This window comes from Bos mutus, chromosome 3 (genome assembly GCF_027580195.1).
Source record: "Bos mutus isolate GX-2022 chromosome 3, NWIPB_WYAK_1.1, whole genome shotgun sequence".
Classification (NCBI taxonomy): Eukaryota; Metazoa; Chordata; class Mammalia; order Artiodactyla; family Bovidae; genus Bos; species Bos mutus.
The window spans coordinates 103,994,830-104,020,281 of record NC_091619.1 but is presented as its reverse complement, the minus strand read 5'-3'; the positions used below and the strand labels follow the sequence as shown (position 1 = coordinate 104,020,281).

The following is a 25,452-nucleotide window of genomic DNA, read 5'->3' as shown; positions in this document are numbered from 1 at the left end:
ACAAAGAGTCGGACATGACTGAAGTGACTTAGCACAACACAATTGGTTCATTGTGAGCTGCAAACTGAGACTAGTTCTTGTGGGAATGTGTTCCTTTTGGAGAAGTTGTGGCTTGATCCACAATTTTGTACAGTGTTGGGCAGTCTCTCCAGGGCCCAGAATTCAGCCTTGGGTTGGTGGTGGTGGGGGCGGGGCGGGGGGGGTGGCGAGATGGGGGAAATTGCTCTCCCAAGGACTGACAATTTTTCAAGTGTTGAGAGCCAGCGCCTTTGGCTCAGGTTCTGACCTGGCTGTCTCTCTATGGGACTTGCCAGACATGGCTTCAACCCATCTCCTGTAAGTGGCTCTGAGAGCACAGATGTCCACTGAGGGCCAGAGCCTGGCCCTCAAACCCTCTACCGGGCCTTCAAGTCTTTTCATCAGGGGCTCCTTGGTCTCAGTGACTCTGAAATTCACAGGACCTTCTTCTTCACCCCCAGAGAGGGAATGGCAACCCACTCCAGAGTTCTTGCCTGAAGAATTCCATGGACAGAGGAGCCTGGTGGGCTACAGTCCACGGGGTTGCAAAGAGTCAGACAGTTGAGTGACTAACACTTCCACTTCTTCCTCTTCACCCCCAGCCAGGGCCAGGCACGGCCTTCGTGAGATGTCTCCAAGCTGCCATTTTCTTTGGTTGGAGGTGGGGGTTGGTGACTGAAGATCCTGAATCAGTTTGGAAGCAGGGAGAGGGGCCAAGCAGGTGTTTGAGGGCAGCATGAGACACTAGAGTTTTGGGGGCACCTAGAACTGAGGCAGTGAAAACAGAAGAATGGAAACACGACTCCTTTCGCCTCTTTGACTCGGATGCACACAGCCTTCAAAGAGCTCTTGCCAGCTCCTCACTCCAGCCTGGAAGAAGGGGGCATCTGTGCCAAAGCAGGCAGGCATTCAGGCAGTTGGGAAGGAATTTTGGTTAATGGTGTCAAATGCCTGAGGGATCCCAGCCTCAGTCTGCCTCGCTCTTACAGAGTCTCGTGCACCCCTGGCGGCAGCTACTGCCTTTGTGCTAACAGCTGCCCAGTCAACCTCCAGTACAGACCTGCCTCCTCAGCTCCAGACCAGCACCCCCACTGCCTCCTGACCACCCCTCGCATGTCCCACGGCTCCACAGACGCATCATGCATCCAAATACGTGTCCTGATCTTAATTTCAAAGAAAAAAAAATCATATAGGACAAATTCATAGGGCCTAGGAAACAAGGTTTCACAGGACATACTCAAGCTCAGAGGCATTGTGCTGGCTTTTGTGTTATGACTTGGGGACAGTGTGGAGGGACAGGGTCAGCATTTAACCTCTCCTTCTTTCCTTCCAGATGAGGGTATGTATCTCTCAGCTTCTGGTCCTTTTTCATGCTGTTGGCCAAATTGAATTTAAATAATTATTTATGGAAATTATTTATTTATTGTCTGTCTCTCCTGGTTTAAGCTTAATAGCAGAGATCATGGGGTCACTTCTGTAGCCCTGCTGTCTGCATAGCATCTGACATAAAATAGGTATTTCATAAATATTTGTTGAATGAATGAATGAATATCCTTGTTCATTACCCAGGATGCAGGTCCCTGTAGATACCCTCAGTCTTTTCCTGCTTTCTTATCTCCATGATGATCTGTGCTTCATCCCCCCCAAACCAGCCTCCCACTGCACCCTCTTCCCCACCCTCAGGCTTTTCAGCTGCTGTCTTGACGTGGGCTGCTTCACAGAGTGTGGTAGTGAGCTCCCCATGCTGGGCTATCTGCAAGCACAGGCAGTATATGCACCTGTCAGGCTGTCCTGAAGGGCAGGACTCTGATCAGTGACAGTGAGGTGGTGCAATCTTTACCATCTAACAAGCCCCCAGCATGCCTGAGGTCTCAAGGCAATGGCTTTCTCCCCAGGTTCCAAGTGCTGGGGACTGTGCAGGGGGTTGTGAATTGGCCTGCTGGGACTAACGATCACATCTTTGCCACCTCCTCTGCCTGTGTTCCATGCCCCTCAGGTCCCAGAGCTTCTGGGTGAGAGCAAGCAGTCCCAGGCCAGGCCTGTGATTGCTGAGTGAGCCCGAAGTTGTGAGCAGGATGGTCAGGGTGGGATCTCCATCCAATTGCTTCTACCCATCCCCCATCCAGCCACCATAGCCCAGGAAAGGATCTGACAAACCACAGAAGTAAATAAATAACTTAGACGTAATAAATAGGGGTCCAGCTCCCACCAGGGAGTCCACGGCCCGCTCCAGCACAGGCACTTCGGCAACGAATTACAACACGTCTCCAAATCTGTCCCCCCAGGCCCGGGCTTAGGTTGAGACCTCACACTGCTGGGGTCTCTAGAGGAGTCCTGGGTTCCTGGCCAGGGCAGTGACAGAGTCTGTGAGCAGTGGGTGCTCGGCTGTCCACAGCTGAGGTCTCTGGTGTCTGCGGGCTTGAGGCCGGCAGGGTGGGAGCCCTGGGGCCACCGGGCAGTCGTGCCTCCATCTCCGCAGGGCTGATGTCCATCACTCACACGGCCGAAGCCTCCATCTCCCGCCGAGCCCCCAGTGATCCCAGGCAGTTAGATCCACGGGTCAGGGTCTGTCCGCACGCCCTCAGAGCGAGCCCTCAGCCCAGACAGCCGCAGGCAGTGGCCGAGAGGCGGTCCACGGTTCTCCAGGTGCTGTTGACGTCCATGAACGAAACGGCCTCGTAGCTCGTGGGTCGGCAGCAGGGCTGGCTGACGGGCCGTGAGCCCGGGGGCGGCTTCAGGGCCCCGGCGTGCAGCAGGTTGGCCAGGCTGAGGTCGTGCGGGGAGCGCGCGCGGCGGCAGGAGCCGCTGCAGAAGCGGAAGCGCACCAGCTCGTCGGACCGGTGGCCCAGGCCGAGCGCGCGCACCGGCACGAGCTGCGAGCGCAGGCGGCAACCCCGCGCCCCCGCGGCCCGCGCGCGGCTTCCCCGGCTCTCTCGGCCGGCCCGGCCCCCTGCCCGCGCCGCGCGGGCCCCGCGAGGGGGTGCGGGCGAGGGCGAGGGCGCTGGCGGCGGGGGCGCGGGCCGGGGCGGCGGGGGCGACGGGCGCCGGGCTCTTCCGCCGCATAGACGGGCCGCGCGGCCCCCTAGAACGAGACGCAGTTACGCTCGGGTCCCCTGCCAGCCCGCCCCGCCACGCGCCCTCGCCCTCTTGCCCTCTCACCTACCGGGCAGGGGGCCCGCGGGGGACGCCGGGGCGGGCGTGGGGCCTTCTCGGGGGACCGGGCTGCGGGGCGCGGGGCCCAGGGAGGCCTCACCCTCGGCGACGCTGCTCAGCAGGGCCAGAGCGGCCAGGGTGGGCCATAGCGCAGGCTGCTAGAAGAGACGATGGGGAGCCTCAGCGGGGAAGAGGACAGCTTGGTAGGGTCTGGAAGGGGCTGGGGCCCGACAGTATTGGAGGATAATGGGCCAGCAGCCCCAGGGAGCGGGGAGAAAGGATCTCTGGAGGGCACTGACCTTGCTCCCTCCTTCTGGCCCCTCCCTGACTATTTCCCCACCCACTTCTGATACCTGCACCCAGGAGCCATGCTCTCCCTCCCAGGTCAAGCCACCTTTCCTCAATACCCGGTAGAAGTCTCTGGGAGAACCACTCACCTGCCGCCTAGGCCCAGCCCGGAGGGGCAGCACAGAAAGGCCTCCACGTCCAGGTTCCATCTCTGTCAACACCAGGAGCTCCCATCAGCTGTAGCCGACCTGTTCCCCCACCCTCCTCTTGAGGCAGCTTGGAACATGGAGAGATGAGTTATCCTCAGAGCAGGTTATCCCTCTACTTCAGCTTCTCCAGGTGAGGGACAAGGGGCTTGGGCAGCTGGGCTCAACCCAAGAGAAGTGGCTGCATCGAGAACCTATGTGGTGGTGCTTTGCACCTGTTTCCTTTCAGATCTCATAACTCCATGAGGTAAATAGTATGTATCATCCCCGTTTTCCAGACCAGCAAACAAGGCTGAGAGAAGCTCAGCAGTTATCTAAAGTCACAAGGGTAGACCCACAAGCTGTGCGGGGAAGGGAACTTCCTGCTCTGTGCTGCAGGGCTGGAGAAGGGAGCAGCTGGACACCCTGACCTCACAGAGAGCCTGCTGTCGATACTGCAGAGGAGGAAGTTGTGGCCTGGAGAAGAATTAGGGTGCTTGCGGGTTGCCCCGAGTTATTGGATGATAGTGAGGTCCAGGCTTCAGCCTGTGCTGCCCACCCAAGTGCTGCTGCACCTTGCTCCTCTGTGATTTCTGTCTGGATGCAGAGCCGCCTGACCACAGAAGTCTCTCCTGACCACAGACATCCTTCAAGAGTCAGCAGGTGGTAGAGGCTGAGGAGCCCTCTAGGAACAGGGGAGGGGGTCTGGGCCATGGCTCTCTATGGCCACCAGGGGGCAGCATCTGTCAAGCCTGTGGACTCAACGGTGGGTGGGCTTTCCCCCTACCCTCAGCCAGACTCAGGCCCCAGCAACTCCCAAGAGTTGCTTCCTACACCAGCCTGGTCTCTGAGAGCTGAGCCACCGTGAGAGCTGGTCCAGGACTGTCCGCCTGCAAGCTCCCTCTGGATCTGGCAGCCTGGCCCTGCTCCTAGAAGTTTCCCCTATGAACCATCCTTCATGAACCCAGTCGGCCTTTCAGAGTCCCACCAATATTTATGAGCCCGCACTGCCTGGCACTCCCAAACACCTCTCTGGAGCCCTGGAGCCTTCATGGGCCCTCACTAGCTGTCCTGCTCGTGGGTCCCAGCTGTCACCTCCTACCTCACCCCCAGCGCACAGAATGCCACGTGCCTGAGGGCCAGGTCTCCCTGGAGAGGCCCTCCAGCGCCACATGTGCTCTCCTAGCAGAATTTGGGCCAGAGGAGCCAGGGTAGTGACTTGTTCTCACTGATGGAAGGAAAGCCTAGCAAGATAGGGTTAAAGGCCCCTGCAGTAGGGGGAGCCCAGGAGCAGGTCTCTTGCGGGCAGTTTAGGCCCTCCCACTCCCTCGGTGCCATCTGGGGCCACCTGGTCCTCCAGCCCTTGTCTGGCCGCCCCATCTACCAGCCCGATACTCACCAGGGGGGTTCTGTTTCCTGTTCTTCTAGGCACCTTTCCTGGAACCAGAGCCGGGCTTTCCCCTGCAGCCCAGAAACTTCATGCCCAGGGCTGTGCACCTGGCCGTGCCTCTCTTAGCCAAAAGCGAGGTCTTGGCAGCCAGTCTGAGCCCTGTAGCGGCAGTAGGAGCCTCGCATTACCGCGGCGGGCCGGCAGGGCTAGGCAGGGCTAGCATAGTCCGACAAGCAACTAGAGGGACTGAGGGGGGCTGGGAGGGGCGGAGAGCTGCACAGCGGGCCCAGGAGAGGGAGAATGTGAGAAAGGAGTGGAAGGGGAAAACCCTGGCCGCTCCCCCCTAGCCCCTGGGCTGGAATGAGAGGTGGGCGAAACAGGTCGGCTTACCGCGAGTGCAGGGCTCTGGGTCCGGGACACAGCAAGAGCTGGGACCCGAGGGACCTGCTGCTGGCGGAGCCCGTGGGCCGTGTCTGGGGGCAGAGCCCAACTCCATCCCTCAGCAGCCTCATGCCCGCCGCCGTCCGGTGTCAAATTCCAGCCCTGGCGTCACCGGATCCTGGGGTGGGGCCCAAGCGCTCCCCCACCCCGCCCTACCTTTCAGGGCTCACCTGGCCGCTCCACCCTCTGGAATTCGGTCCCCCTCGCTCCACTAAGGTCCCCCGAGGTAGCGGGGGAGGAGACACTGGGGAGGGCCCCAGGTCGGTGCAGAGGCGCAGACACTGGGTGTTCAGAGTTTGGAGACACTTGGAGTAGGGAGTCGGGAGGCCGGGCAGAGGGCGGGAGCAGGAGGGGATGGGCCTTGGGCCACTGGCGTTTGGGCTCCTGTCGTCGTGGCTGGCCACTCTGTGCTAGCTGCTCTCTCTGATCCACCACTAGTTTCTTCTCTCAACAGACTCATCGCACTCCTTAAGTTCGCAAGGCACCGAGCTGGGGCTTTCAAGGTCCGACCCGGCTCTAGCGGCCCCAGCCCCTCCGCTAGACCCACCGCTTCCCCTCCGCTGCCGCCTGGGGCTTGGAATACAGACACACCTGCAAACACCGCTGCTCAGCCTGGCACAGCGAGGGCAGCGTGGTAGGAGGGGGTGCCAGGGGCTGAAGAAGAGGAGGGTCCCGGAGGAGGAAGGTTTGCACCGAGGGTTGAGGTAGGAGCTGGAGGGTCGTATTTAAGATGCCTAATTATGGCAGTTTGGCTGGTGGGATTGAGGTTGGGTGAGTAAGTAACAGGGGTAGAAGTAAAGAAAGGCCAGATGCTGTATGTTCTTATAGGCAGTTTGGACTTTATTCTGGGGACCACCGAACTTGTTTCAGGCAGGAGAATGGTGTGATCAAACGTGCATTTCTGTGGCTAACTCTGGCTGAAGTGAGGATGGTTTGGAGGTATGTCAGGAGGCTTCTGGGGGAAGAGAGGAATCTGAAGCTGAATTGTGGGGAGAGTGTGGGGCTTCAGGGGCTCTTTCAGGGCTGCACCTTTTTGAAAACTCAGTTGGTGCCAGATTGGATGGGGTGGGGCAATGGGACAGTCTGCCTTTGGTCTGGGTGACCAGGTGTAGGGGATTCATTCTGGCTGGGGCTCCTGGAGCAGAGGCAGGCTGTGGACAGGAGCTTGTGAGTTCAGTGTCGATCGTGCTGAGCTGAAGGGACCCGTGGATTATCCTAGTGGAAATGTTCAGGAAGTGACTGAATTTGTAGCCTGGAGAAAGTGAAGTGAGCTGGGCTGGAGATAGCAGTTTGGGAACTGTTGACCAACCGACCATTGGAAGCCGTGGGTGGGGATGAAAGTGCTCAGGGGACGCGTTTGGACCAGCTGTACTCCGGCTGTGTGTCAGAACCATCTGTGGATCTTTTAAAACTACCCAGATCTGGGCCCACCCCCAGACCTGAATCAGACGGGGCATGCGCAGTTTCCACATCTGCACAGGTGATTCTGGTGTGTGCAGGTGGAGAGCCACGCCTTTGGGGAGAGCAGTTCATGTGCAGCGATGGGGACTAGAAGCCTGACTGTCCCCAGGCAGGGAGCAGCTCTGCTCGCCCCCGGCCAGCTGCCCAGTTGGGCAGGGGCTTCTTCCCCAGGGCTTTATGGTCACGGCTGCAGCTTGCTGGCATGCAGCCTATGCCTTGTACAACCGCAGGGGGCGCCATTCATGTAGCACACAAGTTCGCATTGGAGTTTGCATCAGAGTGGCCTTGTCTCCAGCAGAATGGAGGGAAGTTTCTGGGTCTCCCTGTCCCTCAGTCAGGGCTTTGCTTTCTCCTCCGCCCAGGAGGTTTCTGTCTGAGGACAAAGTGCCACAGTATAGGGGCATGTGGGGAGTCCGGAAGGGGATGGCACTCAGATTGGGATGTCAGGTGAGAGGTGAGGGGCCAGCCTGCCCCACCTGCTGCCACGTGGCAACTCTGGCAGGAAACTCACACCCAGGCCTGTGGCCTCAGGGGCAGGCTTGTGGCCGGCCTGCCAAGCGGGGGAAGGGACAGAGCAGATTCCAGGGCTCTGGAGGTGGGATGTCCTTTCCACTTGCCAGGGGTTCCTGAGGCTAGGCTCTGCCTTCCTGTTCTGTGCAGGAAGAGGGTGCTGAGAGGAGACTGTGTGCTAGGGGGAGGGTGGGGCTGCCAGGAGTGGGTGAGGTCAGTGGGCTGCTCTGTGTTGGGTACTTGGCAGTGCCACTTTCTTGTGCCTGCAGGAATCTCTGTCCCTGCAGAGCTCGGGCTGTGATGACCCAGCGGTGCTGTCCTAAGTGCTGTGGCCTTCAGTCCCTTGCCCTCTAGCTCCTTTAGGGGGGTGCCAGCGTAGATTCCAGGGCATGTCCTGATGCCCCTGGTTTGCCTCTCAAGGCAAAGGGGGTGCAGGACTGCTGTGAGACAGGGGAGGCTCCAGAAGGCCCCTAGGTGACCATGCAGGTCCTGCAGCTGGGAGAGGTGGAAAGAAGGCTGGAGAGATGGCCCTTGGGTTTAGGGTGGCTGCTGAAGCCCTGGGTTCCTGTTTCTTCCGGGAAAGTCAGAGAAAGCGAGAGGAGGCAGGCTCAGGGAAGAGCTTTATTGCTTCCATGATGGCTTCCCAGCAGGCCTCCCGCAGCCTGGGTGAAGTCCTGGTGCCTCACTTCCCTCTGGTCCAGGCTAAAGGCAGAACCCGAGGGCCTGGCAGTCTCGTTGCTGAAACCCAAAAGAGTTGCCGGGTAGGCTGCTCCAGGCCTGCAGCACTGTCCTGGGGGTCGGTTGCAGCTGGGGTGGGGGTGGCGGCCGTTCCCATCAGGCTGGGCCAGGCCATGCCTCCGGAACTCTGAAGTTCTTTCCGCTCAAACCCAGGGGCGTCTTGTTGGCTTAAAGGATGGCTCCAAGTTTTCCCTGTGGGGCAGCTGGGTGGGAATATCCCCTCTGTTCCCCAAGAAAGGCCAAACACTGTCATGAACTGGAGGGGGTTGGCCTGAGATCCCGCCCACCTCCCCTCGGCCCTGGAGCAGGGCACAGGCTAGTCCTGGCACCCCCACTCTATGGGGAGCCTGTTGGGACCATCGCCTGAGGGGCCCTTTAGTGGGTCTCTTTCTGTACGGCCAGTGGACCAAACGTGACATCTCCAACCTGATTAAAAAATAAATTATCCCTACCCCCCCCCCAAATTCACAAAGTGATAATACACCGAACACTGATTGGAGAAATGATTCTGGTAGCAGCTTTGCTGCCTAGCGTCCGCTTCCTGCATGCTGGGCCTGCTGGGCACAACCAGTGGCCTCCTGGCCTTCTGGCTTCAAGGGCCCAGGCTGAGCTGAAGGCCGAGTGCTGGGCTCTGAGGCTGGCCTCTGAGCAGACGTAGCTCTGGCTGCCCTGCCAGGGCCTCGCCACCCCTGGGGCCACGTGGCACGGTCCTTCTCCCGGTCTGAAGGCTCCCGCGCCTCTCAAGCAGAGCCAGGCCGAGGCCAGTGAAGTGGGCAGGGGGTGGTGGCTGGACCTCTGTAGCGGAGTGCTGGGTGCACCTCAGATACCACTGGTGAGGTCAGTGATGACACGCGCTTTCACCAGTTTCCGCAGAAATTCTTTCTCTCGCTGAATGTTGTGCGTCCAGGACTGAAAGGGAAGATGGAGTGGCAGTCAGTTGGACAGCCCAAGTGGCTGCAGGGATGGAGCCCTGCTAGAATGCTGCAGGCTCCCAGGGTTCTGTGCCCTCTTCTGAGACCACCACCCTCCGCCACTCCAGAAGCGCTGCGGCTCACCCTCCTCCTTTCTCAGGACCTGGAGAAAATAACCTTCTAACTCGTTTCCCTCATTCAGGAAGACTGTGCCTCTTAATTTCTTCCAAGCCTTAGAGATGGAGGCTTTCCAACCACGTTCCCATTCTTTCAACCCCTCCTTGCCCGGCGGCTTCTCCGGGCCCTTAGGCCCTCGGCACCCCAAGGTCAAGCCATGTGAGTCATTAGGTCTGGCCCAAGCCTGGGGGGTGGGCCCTGCTGGAAAGTGAACCACGTGGGGTGGCTTAGTCATTCTCTGACCTGACGCAATCCACTTTCCAGGCCTAGGGGCAGCTGATGAAATCCTGCCTCTTAGATTAGAGGAGCCGGAGGAGGGGGGTCGGGGTAGAGGCTCATTTTATTGTTACTGTAGAAATTGGAGGGAAGATGCTACCTTCCAGGGCTTTCCTAGGGAAGACTGCACCCAGGCTCAGGTTCTTTCCTTTCCCCAGTGCCAGGAAGCTGTGATGACTAAGTCTCTCAAAGAATGAAACAGGATTGAATGAATAAAGGAATGATGAAAGCCAATGGCTTTATCACAGTCTGGACACAGCTGACTGCTCTGTTGCATCCGACGGCATGCGGCTCACCCTAGGATGTTCACAGCCACTGTTTATTGGCGTGAAGAATTTATAGCTCTTGTCTGGTCCTTGTCTGTTCCAAGCAACCTCCTCCAACCTGCCAGATCTTTTCAGTTTGAAACTTGGGCAAAAATCCCCTATATTCCTCTTCTCTGAACACCCCCTTCAACTTCCTGTGCTAACCACGAACCTGGCTAAGGACAGCGTCCCCTAGACATGCTTTTTCTCCCCTCACATCCACACTCCACGGTGCTTGGAGGTGGCAGAGTCTTCCTCGTTTGTTGCCGCATCTACACAACTGTCCCTGTGGCCTCCCTCGGACCTCTGGCTCCTCTGGCTCCTGGCATTATTCTCAGCTGTCGGCAAACCACCCTCCTTGGTGCAGACCCCTGGGAGATTCACCCTTATTCCTTGAAGATCTATTTTTTTAAATTTACTTATTTATTTATTTGACTGCACCAGGTCTTAATTTTTTTGATCTTTATTTCGGCATGCGAGATATTTAATTGCAGCCTGTGAACGCTTAGTGGCAGCATGTGGGATCTAGTTCCCTCACCGGGGATGGAACCTGACCCCCTTCACTGGGAGCGCGGAGTCATAGCCCCTGGACCACCAGGAAAGTCCCTTTCTTGAAGATTCAAACTTCTACATATATGTGTTGAATGAAATTAGATTTTCCAGGTAAGAAAATGAAGGCATGGAGGAACGGCAGGGCCAGGATCCAAGCAAGCATAGAGACCCGCACAGCTCTTTACTTCCCCCACGCCTGCATCACTCCCCAGGAAGTAACCAGTCTGATGGGTCCGTTTCAAGAATATCTACTGGGAGTCTCTGAGGGTTGAAAGGTCAGCAGAGGACTGGATATCTGACGATACTCAGGAATTATTGCTGAGACCTCCCTGGTGGTCTAGTGGCTAAGACTCTGTGCTCCCAATGCAGGAACTAGATCCCACGTGCCACAACTAAGAGTTCACACGCAGCATATAAAACCCAGCACAACCAAACAAGCAAACCGATACTACAAGGCAATAGGGTGTTTTTAAAAAAGGAAGTATTGTTAAAATTCCAGGTGTGATAATCGTGTAATATTAAAAAAAGTCATCCTTATCTTTTAGAGAAAGTTGCTGAAATGTTCATGGCTGGAATGGTATGACGCCTGAGATCTGTGTCCCAGGAACCAGCGGGGAGGGGAGGCTTGAGAGGAAGAGCAGATTGAACAACACTGGCGTGTGTTGATTCCTGGGGGCGGGAGGCGACACTGCGTGGGAGTTCATTAGTCTCTCCTCTACTGTGAATATGTTTGACAAGTTCATAATAAAAGAGTGAACAAAACCGTCTGCCAGGGTGCCTCTCTCTTGGACCAGGCAATGCCCTTTCCCTGGGGATCTTTTCTCCACCCCTCCCCCGTGTACACAGCACAGAGGCTCACAGCACTCTCCACAGGCCAGGGCAGGACTCTGGGACCCTCACCAGGACCCCTGACTCTGGATGCAGAAGGGCCGTCCTTCTCCCAACTCCCATCTTTATCTCTGTGCTCCCAAGGTTCTGCCCTGACCTTCGCACTTCCTCCTCTGACGTCTCCCTGAGACATCTCATCCATGCCTCCCTTGTGCTCACTGCTCACAAACCTCCATTTTCAGCCCAGATTTCCCTGTTGTGGGAGACTGCTGGGCGAGCCCACTTCACCCTCTGGCCACTGCTCAGTCCCCTTCCTCTTCCCTCCTCCAGGCTTCCCCAGAGAGTGTTCAGTGGGAGCCGCACTCACTGTTCAGCCACTGCACTCTGGCTCCGAAGTCCCTGCTCCTTTGAAACTGTGCTCAGCACAGCCCTCAAGGGCCCCCTAACTGGTACCTCCAATGGCCGCGTCTCAGCACCTCTCCTAGGACTTCCGTGCCACACTGGTGCCCTGTGCTGGTGATTGTAGGCATGCCCTCCTTGGGTCTCCAGGATCCCGCATCTTCTGACCCTTCTCTACTCTCTCTCCTCCTTTATGAATGCCTCTGACATCCCTCAGTATCCCCCCCGCATTCAGCCCTTGCCTCACTGTCTTCACATCTCACACGTTCCCACTGGGCCTGGAAAATGGGCTGTGAAGCAGTGGTGGGGCCAGGGTACTGAATGGTTCCCTTGCCCACTGAAGACACCCCGAGGGACAGCAGGGATCCTACACCCAGGCACCAGCATTTCAGGGACTCCTCTAGGATGCTGAGAGGCAATAGTAATAAGTAGGTGTAAAAACATTACCATTAATAATAATGGCAAACATGTGCGGGCACTTACTATGGCCAGGCCTTCTTTACACATTATCACACTGACTCTTTCCCAAACCTCTCATTACCCCATGTATTGATAAGGAAAGGAAGGTATACAGACAGGCTGTGAACCCAGGCCATCTGATTTCTTCGCCAGCACTGCTCAGCACTCCCATGGAGGTGGTGCAGCAGATGCCACGAGTCGGAGCCAGATGGTTCTGCAGGATAATGAAGGGGGTGGGGGTAAGACAACTGAGAGACACAGCAGGTCGAAGAGGGAACAGCCTCCACCAGTGCTTCAGGGAAGGTGGGTCCTTCCACCTCATTCTGAATGGAGGCCCTCTCCAGGCCTTGCTGATTTAAAATCCTAACCAGTTCTTGCCCCTGTCTTCCTGTCATCACTGAACAGTTCCGGTGAATTTTCATCTCTTGCCTAGACTGCTGAGATAGCATCCCAACTAGCTTCTGTTCCTGCCTGGACCCCTCTGTCATGTTGGAGCCACAGTCCCTACTATGCACTCATCCACAGCTGAAAACTGGTCCACAGCTCCCTCCTGCCTTCAGAGCAAAGTCCACTCTCCTTCCTATGGCAGAGAAAGCCCTTCCTGATCCAGCTACTGCCTCTCACCCTCTCCCGAAAGCCGTTACATAAAGTTTACATAAAAGGAATGTGTAAGAGACCCAGTAAAGGAGTAAACAGAAGCAGGAGGCACGTAAAAGCAGTGAGAGCAATTTGGGGCGGGTGCTGGCAGGGGATGAGGCAGCAAGAAGGTACGTGAAGAGAGGTAGAGATGGAGAGACAGGGTCTCTCCACGGGGTCCTGGTGAACAGGAGGCAGGGCTGGAGCACCGTTGAGGGGTAAGACAGGTCGGGGGCTCTCCTGGACCCTGGAGGAGCTTACTACTCCTGAACCCCATTCCAGTAAATAGGAGGCCCAGCTGAAAGGTTGTTTCCCAAGAGATTCTCAAGTCTCTCTTATATCCTTGAAATAACTCGCAACCACTCAAGGCCACCTGAATAAAGCCCCAAAGCCTAAAACAATATAGATGGGAACAGAGCCCTGGATGGGGGTGTGAATCTGCTGGGCAATGTGCGGAGTGAGAAGAAGGTTGTCTAGGGTGGAGCCCTAGTTAATGCTGACTCTTAGGGGTAGACTGAAATCCAGGACAAGGAGGAAGAGAATGAGAGAGCGTGGTGAGGGAACAGGAGGGGCACTGAGATGCCGGACTCAGAGTCTGAGCAGGAGAGCATTTCAGAGGAAGCACCGGTCAACACAGAAGGTGCTGCCAAGTGACCAGGAAGGACAAGACTGACACGTGTCCTTTGGACTTGGCGGCCTTGAGTCACTGGTGACCTTGGTGGGAGTCCTCTTAGGTGAAGGGGGAAGCTGGGCTGCGAGGGGCGAAGGGCTGAGTGGGAATAAGAGGGGCAGAGCCTGCCCGGCAACAGCAGTTTTCCTCCTTCCTCTGCATGGAGGAGGAGAGGGCGGGAGCTTTGGGGAGCATAAGACCTGAACAGTTCAGTGGGTTGGAGGCGGCCTGTAAGAGACTGCTGAGCAGAACGAGGGCTGATGAGCTGTGAGTCTGCATGGACAAGAGGTTTCCTCTAACAACCCTCGCCACCCAGAGGCAGGAGTAGAGAAGCTGCTCAAAGCACAAGCTGCAGATGCCCAGGGTCCAGGCAGGGAGCAGCAGAAGGCGAGGGGAAGAAGAAAAGGGTGTTCGGGTTTTCCACAGGGGCTCTTGCTATGAAGGGAGAGGGGCCAGGAGAGACTGGCTGACTGGGAGAATTTCACATACTCATCACCTGGGAAGCAACTCTGGATGCTAAAGAGCTTCAGTGCCCTGCCACGGGGAAGGGTGGAGGAGGCACTGGGGCATCCTGAGACTGAGAGGCAATGTCTGCAGGTTGTTGAGGGGGCGAGGCAGTTCTCTGGGGGGATGGAGGAACTGAAGTAGGGAGGATGGCCCTGAGCTTGCACCCAGATGGGCACGTGACGACCAGGGAGCAGCAAGGAGGAGGCAGGGGCTGGACCAGGACAAGGGGCAGCGGAGGGGGCGGCGGGCAGAGGGGAAGCCCAAAGAGGAGACTGGGAGAGGGACATGCAGGATGCTGCGGTCAGAGACATGGTGGTCCAGGACACCTGGTGGCCCAGCTTAGCTGAGGCTGGGGCAGGGCCTCCCAGGGGTCTCCGAGCAGCCAGACCCGCCATTGGCTCATCCCTTGACCATTCATTTGTGCACACACAGAATCTCTCCTTGGTGCTGGCACTGCCCCCTCCCTCGACCAGCCCAGGGACTACCCCACGCCCAGCCCCGCACCTCTCTGATGGCTGCCATGCGCACGGCCTCATAGTAGTGCAGGGGGGCATTGGGTGTGCTCATGTCGTAGCCGAAGCCTGCAACTGCCACCTCGTCACAGCCGTGTAGTGCCATGGTCACTGCCACACTGCCGAGGGTCGGGATGTTCTGGAAAGCGAGGGAAGGTGGGCAGAGTGAGGCTGAGACCCTCAGCGAAGCTCCCCTGAGCTGAGCTCGGCTCGTGAGAACTGAGCCCTCTGTTCCCACCCTGTCCCCCATCCTTCCTTGCCAAGGCACCTCTGGCCAAGTCCCCTCCTCCCCCTCCCAGGGTCCAGATGTCTCACCCCGCGGCCCATGAGACCGTTGTTGAAAGGCAATCCGATGAGGGTGAAGGCAGCTTCCTGGATGAAATATGGGTTGAGGATGCGAATCTCGGGGGGTTCCTTGGGCACCCGAGTGGCCACAGATTTCCAGAAGCCATCCGAGGCACTCTGTAGACACAGCACAAGTGGGCATGAGCAGGCACACAGCTTATGACCGGCCCGGGGGGGTGGTGGGGACCCAAAATGTGTACAGGCAAGTGAGAAACCAGGTCGGGGGCATGAGGTGTGTACGGGGAGCCTGGGGCTTGGAGAATAAACAGGCTGGAGCGGAAGACTCGGTGTGCGCTGGGGACGCAGGATGTGGGGCAGAGACAAGGAGACCATGTGAGCTGCAGGGAGGGCCCAGGGCTGTGCTGCTCTGGCCGGGGGCCTCTCAGGCCAAAAGGAAGAGCCAGCGGCCCAGCAGTACCCCTCCCCTTTGCCGCTACGGAGGGGCCCAGGAGGAGCCTGCCCTCTCTCTCCTATCTGCTCTGCTGGGCTCGCCTCCTTTCCCTTCTGCTGAATTTCCTCGCTCTCTCAGTCAACTGTTCTAAAGTGAACCTGAAAAATAAAGACAGAACGTGAGCTGGTACGGCACAGCAGAACAACACTCCAACCCCTGTCCTGCCACTGATGCAGTTGGGTCACTTTGGGCAAGTGACAAGCTCTCTGAGCTTCAGTTTCTTTATCCGCCAAATGGGGTGATTCTTCCCTCAGGGGTCGCAGTACTGGACTGGAAAGGTGGCAGCTCTGGACCCTGACACCCTGGGGTCCACTCCAGGGCCACACATTGCTCTCCTTCTTCCTCCCTCCCTTCCTCTAGTTCCCAGCCCTGCCTTGCCGTTCAGTACACAAGCCCTCCCTGGTCTAGTCCCTCGGGTAGATTGCTTCAGCCATTCTTTCGTGATCACCTTCAACTCCCTGCCTTTTGCCACTCTATTGTCCTAGCCCGGGGGAACCACGAACTTGGATCAACCCATTCATCCATCTTTCCCGCCCTTATAACCAGGCTCCCGAATACTGCTAGAGAAGGTCACAAACCAACCCTGCAGCCTGGAGGCATGTCCCCTGGACTATGCAGGGACTATGTCCCTCTGTTGTTGGACACCTCAGCTATTTCTGGTCCCCCTGGATCTGCTCCTCCCGTGTTCCCCAAGCTCTGCTGTCCATCCAATCAGCCAAATCAGAAACCTGGGCATCGATTTTCTACATCCCTCTTCATCTCTCCAGCCTGTTCTGTCCTATTGGTCATCTGGCTCTTTTGACTCTATTTTCTATAGGATCCCACAGATCCATCCTTTCCTCCCATGCCCACTGCTACCACCTAAAGTCCAGGTCTCACCGTCTTTCAAATGGATTATCATAAGGAGGCCATTTAGAGTGTCTGTTTTATTGACCACTAACCCTCCAGAGCCCAGCAGAAGGACTAGGATGTAAACGGTACACAGTAATTGTTGAGTTACATTCATTTCCTCAACAAACATGTAATGAGTGCCCAGAATGGGCCATCTTTGCCTCCCAAACCGCTTTCCACTCTCTGCTAGAATGATCTTTCTATATACAAACTGGATCACATCACCACTGCCCCACTAGAGGTCTGAGTTTTTCAGCCAGTAACCCCGCCTGCTGCTCCAGTTTCCATTTCTGCCCACCTGAAGTCCCCGCCTGCTGATTCACACCTTCACGCTTCCGCTGCTGCTGCTTCTGTCTGTAACGGCCTGCCCACCTCCATCCACCTGATCCACCTCACTTGTTTCTTGAGACTCACGTCTCCTCTCTCCTTATGCCTTTTCTGAACGCCTTCATCTCAAGGTAGAAATGGTCTCTCACCTTTGGGAGGTGAGAAAACATGGAGTTAAGACCTGCTGTGGTTTGGAAGTTTGTTCCCCTCTCCTCATTTGTTTGCCTAACACCTAAGGTGGTGGTTAGGAGGTGGGCCTCTGGGAGGTGATTAGGTCAAGGGTAGAGGCCTCAAGAATCGGTTCAGTGCCCTTACAAAAGCGGTCCAGGAGAGATCTCCTGCTCCTTATGAGGACACCACGATCTATGAACCAGGAACCATCTCTGAATCCGGAAGCCCTGACCAAACACCAAGTCTGCCAGCACCATGATCCTGGACTTCCAGCCTCCTGAACTGTGAGAAACAAATGTCTGTTGTTTATAAGCCGCCCAGTTAGTGGTATTTTGTTATAGCAACACGAACTGACTAAGACAGAAGAATCCTGGGCCTGGATCCAAACTTGGCTCTGGTCCCTCAGCTGCGTGGAGGCCTTGGGCAAGAAACTTACCATTTCTTTATGGATAAACTAGGGATTCTAAGGGTATTTATCTTATGTTGCGTGAATTCAATGAGATAATTCAGGCTGAGTGCCCAGCTCACAGTTGCTGCTCAGCTGCTATCAACACCAACATCAGCCCCAGGGCAGGGGCTCATGATCTGATTCATTTCTGTGGCCCAGCAGTGACCTCAAGTGTGACAGGGGACGAGAACTCCATCCCCGCTCCTCCACCGCCCTCTGTACCTCTTCAGGCTCGTCTCCTGTGGCCTTCAATGGACTGTGTGCTCCAGCCACCCCCTCCCGTGTCCCCTACCTCTGTGGCAACGCCACTGTCTTGGGCAAATTCTATCTGTCCTCCAAGTGTCAGCACAATGGATCAGCCCTGGGGGCAAACTTCTCTGGGTCTCAGCTCTAAACAGATGAGAGAGCAGACCCCAGGCCGTCTTCCTCCTATGTCTGCCTCTGTGTCCAGGAGAAGTATATGTGTGTAAGCGGGTAAAGGTCAGGACAAGACCCAGCAAGAAAGGGGAAGGTGGAGAAGTGGCCAAGTTATTGTGCAAAACTGGGGAGAAGCCCCTCCGTGTGCTGAAGGAATGGCGGGTACCAGCCTGTGCCGAGCCAAGCACAGCCCCCATCCCTTCCCCAGAGCCAGGCAGGCCCCAGCATCGTCCCCCACCCCCACAGCCCCAGGTTCCTGCCCACACCTGCCCACACACACCCAAAGAGGAGGAAGCCCAGGGGCTGCTCAGGAGGGGTGGGGAGGGCAGGGACGGCACAGCTGGGGGCGTGGAGGCTGCAGGCCGGTGTTCGCAGATATTATTTATGTCTCTACAACTTTCACCACTTCACAGGTGTGGGACCCAAGATGAAGCGATGTGCTCAAAGTCACGTAAGTGGCTGGGGCAGGATGCAAACCCGAGTGTTGTGATGCCAGGATAAGTGTTCCTCCTGCCACACCATTCCTTAGCATCACTGCTGCGCCCACTTCAGGAGGAAGGGGGCCTAGAAACAGGATGAACAGGGCCTCTCTTGGACCCACCCTGCTGGGAGCTCTGAGGGGAGTCGGGGTCGCTGTGGTTGGTGTCACGCACTCCATCTCACAGAGGGGACTGAGGCTCAGAGAAGCGCCCGCGGGCACACAGCTGGGGAGAATCTGAGTTGGATTCAGCTCAAGAGCCTGGGTCTTTCCGTGACCCGAGATTCCCTCTTGGAGACATCTCTTGGCTGTTCCCATGTGCTAAAGGGTTCCATATGGAACCAGTGTGTGAAATGGCAGGTAATCAACTTAGGATCTCAAGCCCCCTTTGAGAATCTGCCAAGAGCTCCAGGGTGGAGAGGGAAGGGAGGCTTCTGTGTCTCTTCCCACCTTTACTGTTTTCCAGGAGGAGCAATGACTGCTGGGACCGCTTGGATTCCAGGACACGTGCGTCACATTTGTCATACACGACTCAGACTGCACAACAACTGGAGTTGCCTTTAGTGGCAGGAGATGCAAAGTCACAGGCACACCTGCAGCTCCTTGGGACGTGGCGGGTGGGGGTGGGGGTGGAGGCAGGAACAAGCCCTGTGCTTGGGTCTCAAGTCCCAGAGAGCCCGCATCAGGGCGCTGGGACCCGGCACCGCTGTTTTATTTTCCCCACCTGTCACTGTCCTGGTGCAGCACCTCCTCAGGAATGCCAGGAAAAGGAGAAACAGCCAAGACCAGGATCTGGCTGGGGCATCGCCACCGTGTCCCCCCGGCAGACACATACCAAGTAAACACAACTACAGCCCATTTCCTCAAATAAAAGCTGCGGCTTCCCTCCTCAGAAGTCATACACAGGCACACACGCAACACGCCGCACACCACTGCCGAAGGGCACGGGGTCCCTGAAGGCGAGGGGGTTTGATGACCTGAGACTGAGAATCTCTGCGTGGGGTGGGAAGAGAGGAAAGCCCTGTAGACACCAAGACTGAAGGGGTCGGTGGAGCAGAGGAGCCTGCCGAGACTGAGAACCAAGGGTAAGAGAGACGAGGAGGTGGGGAGAGTGTGATGCCCTGGGGGACCTCGGGCCCTGGAGTTGGGAAAACCCACGTCCACACCCAGACTCCACATGTGTGCAACCGGGGTGTGTCCTGGGATCTCTGCAGGTCTCCAGGTCCTCGTGCATAATGGGGATGTCAAGAGCACGTCTTTGACAGTCATGAAGATGAAGTGAGGTGCTGTGCGTTTTACAGCGTCTGGCACCACGTCTGGCGCGTGACAAGCACTCAGTAAATCTTGTCTGTTATGGTTCTGAATGAGTGTCACAGAAGCCGAGAGTGAGGCAGAGGGTGTGGCTGGCAATGCTAGAGGCCACAGACGGGCCAGTTCATGGACTCATATCAAGTGGGGACCAGCTTCACCCCTGGGTTCCTTGCAGGAGGGCACTGGGTGCTGGAGGCCTTCCTCCCGCTGGGTAACCCTGCCAGGCCTGCCCCCAGCACACAGCCCTGTTCAGAAGGCCTGTCCAAACACCCCAAGGCTTCTCACATCTCATTTCCCCGACCCACAGGACACAACACAGAGGCCTATAAAGCTGGCCTATGATGCTGGCCTGGAATGGTCAAAGCTCTCTTGCAAGGCCACCTGTGAGCCGAATGCTGGGTTGAATCCCTCTTCCAGGAATGTCCCTGCCTTACTCAAAGTCTGGACCCGGCTCATGTGTGTGGAGCCGCCGTTCTCCTGTTGATGCAACTTGCTCTGCTCTTGCCAGAGCAGCCAGGAGCACCGGAGGAGAGCATCTGGGAAGAAGTTCTGGTCCAGCCGGGCTCTGCCGTGTTTGCCGGCGCCCCTGCATGCTGCTTCTCCTACAGCCTCTTCCTTCTTCCTGCTCCTCCGTCGGGAGGCAAGCAGTCTGCCTGCCAAGATGAGAGGTCTTGGATGGAGGGCCTGACCACAGGCTGGCTTTCTGCAGCTAGGAGCAGGGCAGGTGTGCTCACTCCCGCCTCGGGCGGCCACCCCCTGAGGACAGGTCACCAGCTCACTGGGGTCACTCCCAGGAGCCACGAGGCCTCCCTGCCTCCATCATGCCTGCCTTCAGTTCCACACAAATCTGCTCTTGACCCTCTCAAGGCTAAAATCTTCAGAGGGTTTCCACTGCCCCACTGAGGCAGCTTGTCAGGATAATTCAGAGCACAGGTCTAGTCTTTTTTTTCCTTACTTAAAAGGAGTTTATAACCCAGGACTATCTACAAATATCTCAATATACAGTATGATTATTATGATATGCACACTTAGTCTCTCAGTCGTGACCAACTCTTTGAGACCCTTTGGACTGTAGCCTACCACGCTCCTCTGTCCACGGAATTCTCCAGGCAAGAATACAGGAGTGGGTTGCCACTTCCTCTTCCAAGGGCTGACCCAAGGATCAGACTCGTGTCTCCCACAGCTCCTGCACTGCGGGCGGATTGTTTACCACTGAACCACTGGGGCTTCCATCCACTATGATGCGAGAACGATCCCAAAAGAGGTTGAAAACATTTGCCATACTTATTTATATACACACACACACACACACACACACACACACACACACATACATCTAGTCAAGGCTATGGTTTTTCCAGTGGTCATGTATGGATGTGACAGTTGGACTGTGAAGAAAGCTGAGCGCCGAAGAATTGATGCTTTTGAACTGTGGTGCTGGAGAAGACTCTTGAGAGTCCCTTGGACTGCAAGGAGATCCAACCAGTCCATTCTAAAGGAAATCAGTCCTGGGTGTTCATTGGAAGGAATGATGCTAAAGCTGAAACTCCGGTACTTTGGCCACCTCATGCGAAGAGCTGACTCATTTGAAAAGACCCTGATGCTGGGAGGGATTGGGGGCAGGAGGAGAAGGGGACGACAGAGGATGAGATGGCTGGATGGCATCACCGACTCGATGGACATGAGTCTGGGTGAACTCTGGGAGTTGGTGATGGACAGGGAGGCCTGGCGTGCTGCGATTCATGGGGTCGCAAAGAGTTGGACACGACTGAGCAAATGAACTGAACTGAACTGATACATACAAGACACATGTCCCAGATACTCACACGTATACAACTGAAGATGGGGGAGAGCAGGAATACTATAGAAACTACAAGTAAAGTGAAGTAGAGCTTGAAAGAGGGCTATTCACAGGCGGACAAACTCCTTCAGAACTAACAATTAACCTGGACCAGCCAATCAACAAATGCAGAAGTCTCTGTTATGTATAAACCATTTAAACCATTTAATTTTTTGTACAAATATAATATTTCAGGTGACAACCCTCAAAATATTGATTACCATCCTACAAAAGAGACCTTTAAGAACATCTGGTCTGGTCCCCTCCTATAGAAACCAAGGCCCTGAGAGGTTTGTTTTCTGACCCAATCCATTTCCCCTGAGGGTTCCAGCCACCACCATTCCTCCCCAACAACTCAGATTTGAATCCTCACTCGCCCTTGACCTCTCACTCTCCCCAACCAAGCAGCACCGGGTCTGTGGCTCCTGCACAGATCCACCCACAACTGCCTCCTTCCTTCCCTTGTCAGTCCACTCTGCCTGCGAAATGCCCTAATAATTCGGTAGGTCTGTTTTTGAATCCTAACCACTAACACTGTATTCCCTCGGAAAGTTCTTTACCCCTTCAAATTCTCATTACCATCATCTCCAAAATATGGGAAATAGGACTCAGTCCTTCTTCATCATGTTTCTGTGACTTGACAATGAAAAGCCACACACATAATACGCTTGGCACAAAGGCAGCTTGTTAGTTTCTGCTATTAATAGTCCACAGGATGAAGTCCCAGCTCCTTGATGTGACTTTGGCTAACAAGACCTTTCACCGTCTGGTCCCCTCTCCACCCAGGTCACCTCCAGCCACTGCCACCACATCCATGAAGGCTTATCCCTAAGATTTGTGAGACCAGGGACAAAATTACCAATGGATGTCCACACACCACATCTAAATTTTAGATTCTAAATATGTTACTAGTCAAGGTACCAAGCTGTTAAATAAAATGTATTCTACCCTCCCTTGAAAAACAACCTAGAAGGCCAGGTCTGAGTTGAGAATTCTGACTCCTGGAGACTGGTGCTGGCCTGGTGTGCAGGGGGAGCCTGACCCCACCTGCTCTCCCCTTCCCTTCTCACCCAGTCCCATCTCACACCATGGGAAGTACTGTGCACACATGTGTGGACTGCCCAGTCTGCACACCCAAGTTCTACTCACAGCCTCTGCAAACATCGTCCTTGGACTTAGGAGTCTGTACAGGGAGATGTGTTCTACCCTCAAAAGCACAGAAGTGGACTTGGCACTGCTATGGTAAGAAATTCTGGGGTCTCCAGTACCAGGGAGGATGGGCCTGGGAGCAGCTCTGTAAGGCAAGGCCTGACCTTCTCAGAAGGTGATGCCACCTGCAGCGAGCACAGTGTGCCAGGGGTCCCGTGGCGCCTTACAGCTGTGCAACCGGAGCCACACCGGGAAGCTTTCACTATCCCCATTGTGCAGAAGAGGAAAATGAAACTCAGAGGAGTAGGCGGAGGCAGAGGAAGAGGCTGGCTTTTGTTCCTTGTGTGGAATCCAGTGCTGTTCCAGTGACCCCCACACCAAAGGAGTGGGGGCAGGAGCAGCTGTGCGGGCTGGTCTAGGTGCCCGCAGCCTCTGCAGGGTCTTGGGCTACTCCTTTATCTGCCATCTGCTACTTGAACCGTACTTTTCACAATAAACTCCTTAGGTTATATTTGGGTTTGGCCATTATCAATAACACTATAATAAAAACCTTTGTAGGCAGATTTTTCCTTCCCTTGGGTGATGGCTCCTGGTGCCAAGTGTCACTTCCTTTCCAAAAAGCTTGTCCCCATTTGCACTCTGACTAGTCGCCTTTGAGAGCACCTGTCATTGCACTCTTGCCAGAATTATGTATTATAATTCAAACACATTCTCTGAAGATGTGATAGGTGATAAGTGGCATCCTGTTGCTTTTACATGAATTTTCTGCCAGGAAGGTTAAACAGATTGCTGCTGTTCACTAGTTATATCTCCTTCCGTGTGATCAGTTGAGTCTCCTGCCCCTTAACTGCTGGGGTCCTAATGGTTTCTTGTCTACTTTCATGATAATAACCATTTGTCATATTTCCTAAATAAACTTTTCAAAGTTTTGTGGTATCCAGTGCTCTTTGGCTGTTGTTTACATTTAAATACTCGTGTATTATCAAATATGATTTTTCCTAGCACTTCTGTCCTTCGAAAATTCTCTTCCCGCTAGAGATGTGATTTCTATTTTACTTTCTTCAAAATTTCCTTTGGTTGTATTTTTATATTTTACTTTTTAGTCCATTTGGAATTTATTTTGATGCATGCTATGAGGACAGGGTCAGAAACCTTTTTGAAGGCTATATTTGGAAAAAGCAATGAACAAAAAGAGGAGCCGGCTTGGGGCTGGCTGTATGATGCCGACAGACAACTGGACGGGGCAGAGGCGAAGGGCTGTTTAGTTTTCTTTCTTCCTTTTTTTTTTTTTATCAAGGAGAATGATCTTGGAACTGCAGAAAGAAGATCAAACATGGCTAAGAGGAGAGAGATTCCCAGAAGAGGCGAGAGGAGAACGCAACGGTCTGAATCTAAAAGAATGTTCTTTGGGGCCATGAGGAGGGAGGCAGCCCCACCAAGTCAGAAGACCTGGGTTGGAATCCTGCCTCTGCCACACGTTCCTGCCTCCCTCTGGGTTTCAGTTTCCACATTGATTTATTTGTTTAGTGCATGCCAGCTCCGTCTCAAACATCTCTGGAGGTGATGGGCCTAGAGATAAATAGGACACTCCTTGCTCCCCAGGAGCTTAAACAAGCCGACAGGTAAGAAAGCCCTTACGTATAATAGGGTGTTGTGGGGGCTCAGAAGAGGAGCGTCTAATATCGCCTCGGGAAGATGTGGAGGTGTGAAACTGGGCATACACTTTGGTATGGCCAAAGGAATGTGCAGTCCAGGAAGAAGTGGCCGGGACAAGGAAGGGGTTGGAAGGCCCAAATCATGGAGGGTTATGCTGTGGGTTAATTTGGGGGGCCACACCGCATGGCATGCAGGATCTTAGTTCCCCAGCCAGGGACTGAACCCTCATCCCCTGCAGTGGAAGCGTGGAGTCTTAACCACCAGACTGCCAGGGAAGTTCCTGGGGCTTTCATTTTTGAGGTGAGAAAATGAAAAAAAAAAAGGCTGAACAAATTTATAAATGTGAGAGGAAGATCCATTAGAGAGGTAAGAAAAGAAAATCAACAAAAAAGAACAGTTCTTGAGAAGGTAGGGGGAGATGCATCCAGAGACGGCAGTCAGAGCTGGGTCTGTGTTCACCTCTACCTCTTAACTAGATGTGTGATCTTAGCAAGTAACTCATCCTCGCTATGCCTCAGTTTCCTAAACCCCGAGATGGGGGTCATAATAGCACCCATTTAACAGGGTCACAGTGAGAACTGAATGAAGGAATTCAAAGAAAGTTAGCAAATGGAAGAGCTTAGTGATGGCCATGATGAGGATGATGGAAGGAGGAGGAGGAGGGAGACAACAATAACAACGTTTGTGAGATGAGTAACCGAGAGGATGTCAACCGTCACGGATGACAGTGACGAGGAGCAGAGCAGGTGATGACGGGAGCCCCAACCCCTGAGCACCTTTTCTGGGGGTGAAGGAGCAAGGGGCAGGATGCGGGGTGGGGCAAGTGCAGGGAACCTTCCTGGTATAATAGGGGATAACAGATCTGTGAGAAAGAGCTGTGTCCACTGGAGATGGCTTCAGAGGAAATGGCTCCCAGGAGAGCTTGTCTAGAGGTCTGGAAAGGAGACCGCGGGGGTGAGGACCACCGAGCTGGCTCAGCAGAGGACTCGCTGAGCAGTAGGAGGCCACGGTGTCTACCTGCCTCACCACGCTTTTCAGGTGCCCTGCACTGAGTCTCCCCAGAGGCAAGGTGGTGTCCACACTGAGCTGCTGCTAGGCAGGGCCTGGCCAGAGGCTCTGTGCTCCTCAGGCCTGGAATAGGGCACCGGTGCAGGTGCAGATGGTTTGGGTTTGGGTGCCTGATCCAACAAGGCCTCACACATGCGGGGACCTGGGGGCCGTTTGCCTTGTGGATTCCTGGGTTGCCAGCCCACCCTGCGGCCTTTCACCAGGAGCCCCATGTCTCTCCCTCTTCTAGGCCTGGCCTCTGACCCCTGCTTTTAGATCATTTCCTAGGTTAGGCCCTACAATCTAGACAAAGATTCCACTCCCTAGTGCAACTGGGCTCCTCCAGTAGTACCACCACCAGTTATGATAAATATCCATAATCGCCGCAGACAGAACATAATTGTCACACACCGTGCCAGGTGCTTCTGTATTTCATCTTATTTAACTTTTAAGCCCACCCTGAAGGATGGATAGTACTACTCTTGTTTTATAGATGAGAGGAGTC

At 55.2% G+C, this 25,452-nt stretch overlaps 2 protein-coding genes and 1 long non-coding RNA gene across 10 annotated transcripts in view; 1 reads left to right on the top strand and 2 right to left on the bottom strand.

Moving 5' to 3' along the window:
• Positions 1-1,463: 1,463 nt before the first annotated feature.
• On the bottom strand, positions 1,464-5,773 carry ARTN (artemin). 5 transcript variants are annotated; one of them, XM_070368336.1, is made up of 5 exons: positions 5,646-5,773; positions 5,044-5,193; positions 3,609-3,735; positions 3,182-3,329; positions 1,464-3,100 (listed from the first exon to the last, which is right to left on the bottom strand). In XM_070368336.1, exons 3-5 carry the CDS (start codon positions 3,666-3,668, stop codon positions 2,613-2,615), a joined length of 696 nt encoding a protein of 231 aa, XP_070224437.1. In that variant the 5' UTR covers positions 3,669-3,735; positions 5,044-5,193; positions 5,646-5,773; the 3' UTR covers positions 1,464-2,612. The 5 variants fall into 5 exon arrangements, with proteins under 5 accessions (XP_070224437.1, XP_070224435.1, XP_070224438.1 ...); XM_070368334.1 differs by lacking the exon at positions 5,646-5,773 and adding an exon at positions 5,425-5,561; XM_070368337.1 differs by lacking the exon at positions 5,646-5,773 and adding an exon at positions 5,425-5,561 and having other exon boundaries at positions 3,182-3,326.
• Positions 5,774-6,054: 281 nt separating this feature from the next.
• On the top strand, positions 6,055-11,083 carry LOC138987259 (uncharacterized). Its single transcript, XR_011463751.1, has 3 exons — positions 6,055-6,179; positions 9,298-9,431; positions 10,951-11,083. It is a non-coding gene; the product is annotated as an uncharacterized lncRNA (long non-coding RNA).
• Positions 8,055-25,452, bottom strand: part of ST3GAL3 (ST3 beta-galactoside alpha-2,3-sialyltransferase 3) — a 215,260-nt gene continuing 197,862 nt past the window's right edge. For 2 of the 4 annotated variants that reach the window (XM_070368330.1, XM_070368329.1), the window contains 4 exons: positions 14,732-14,878; positions 14,409-14,555; positions 12,209-12,305; positions 8,055-9,093 (listed from right to left, as the gene is read on the bottom strand). In XM_070368330.1, coding sequence (XP_070224431.1) covers positions 9,023-9,093; positions 12,209-12,305; positions 14,409-14,555; positions 14,732-14,878 — 462 coding nt within the window. In that variant the 3' untranslated portion in view covers positions 8,055-9,022. The remainder of the gene's footprint in view (positions 9,094-12,208; positions 12,306-14,408; positions 14,556-14,731; positions 14,879-25,452) is intronic. The other 2 variants (XM_070368333.1, XM_070368331.1) reach the window with 1 other exon arrangement.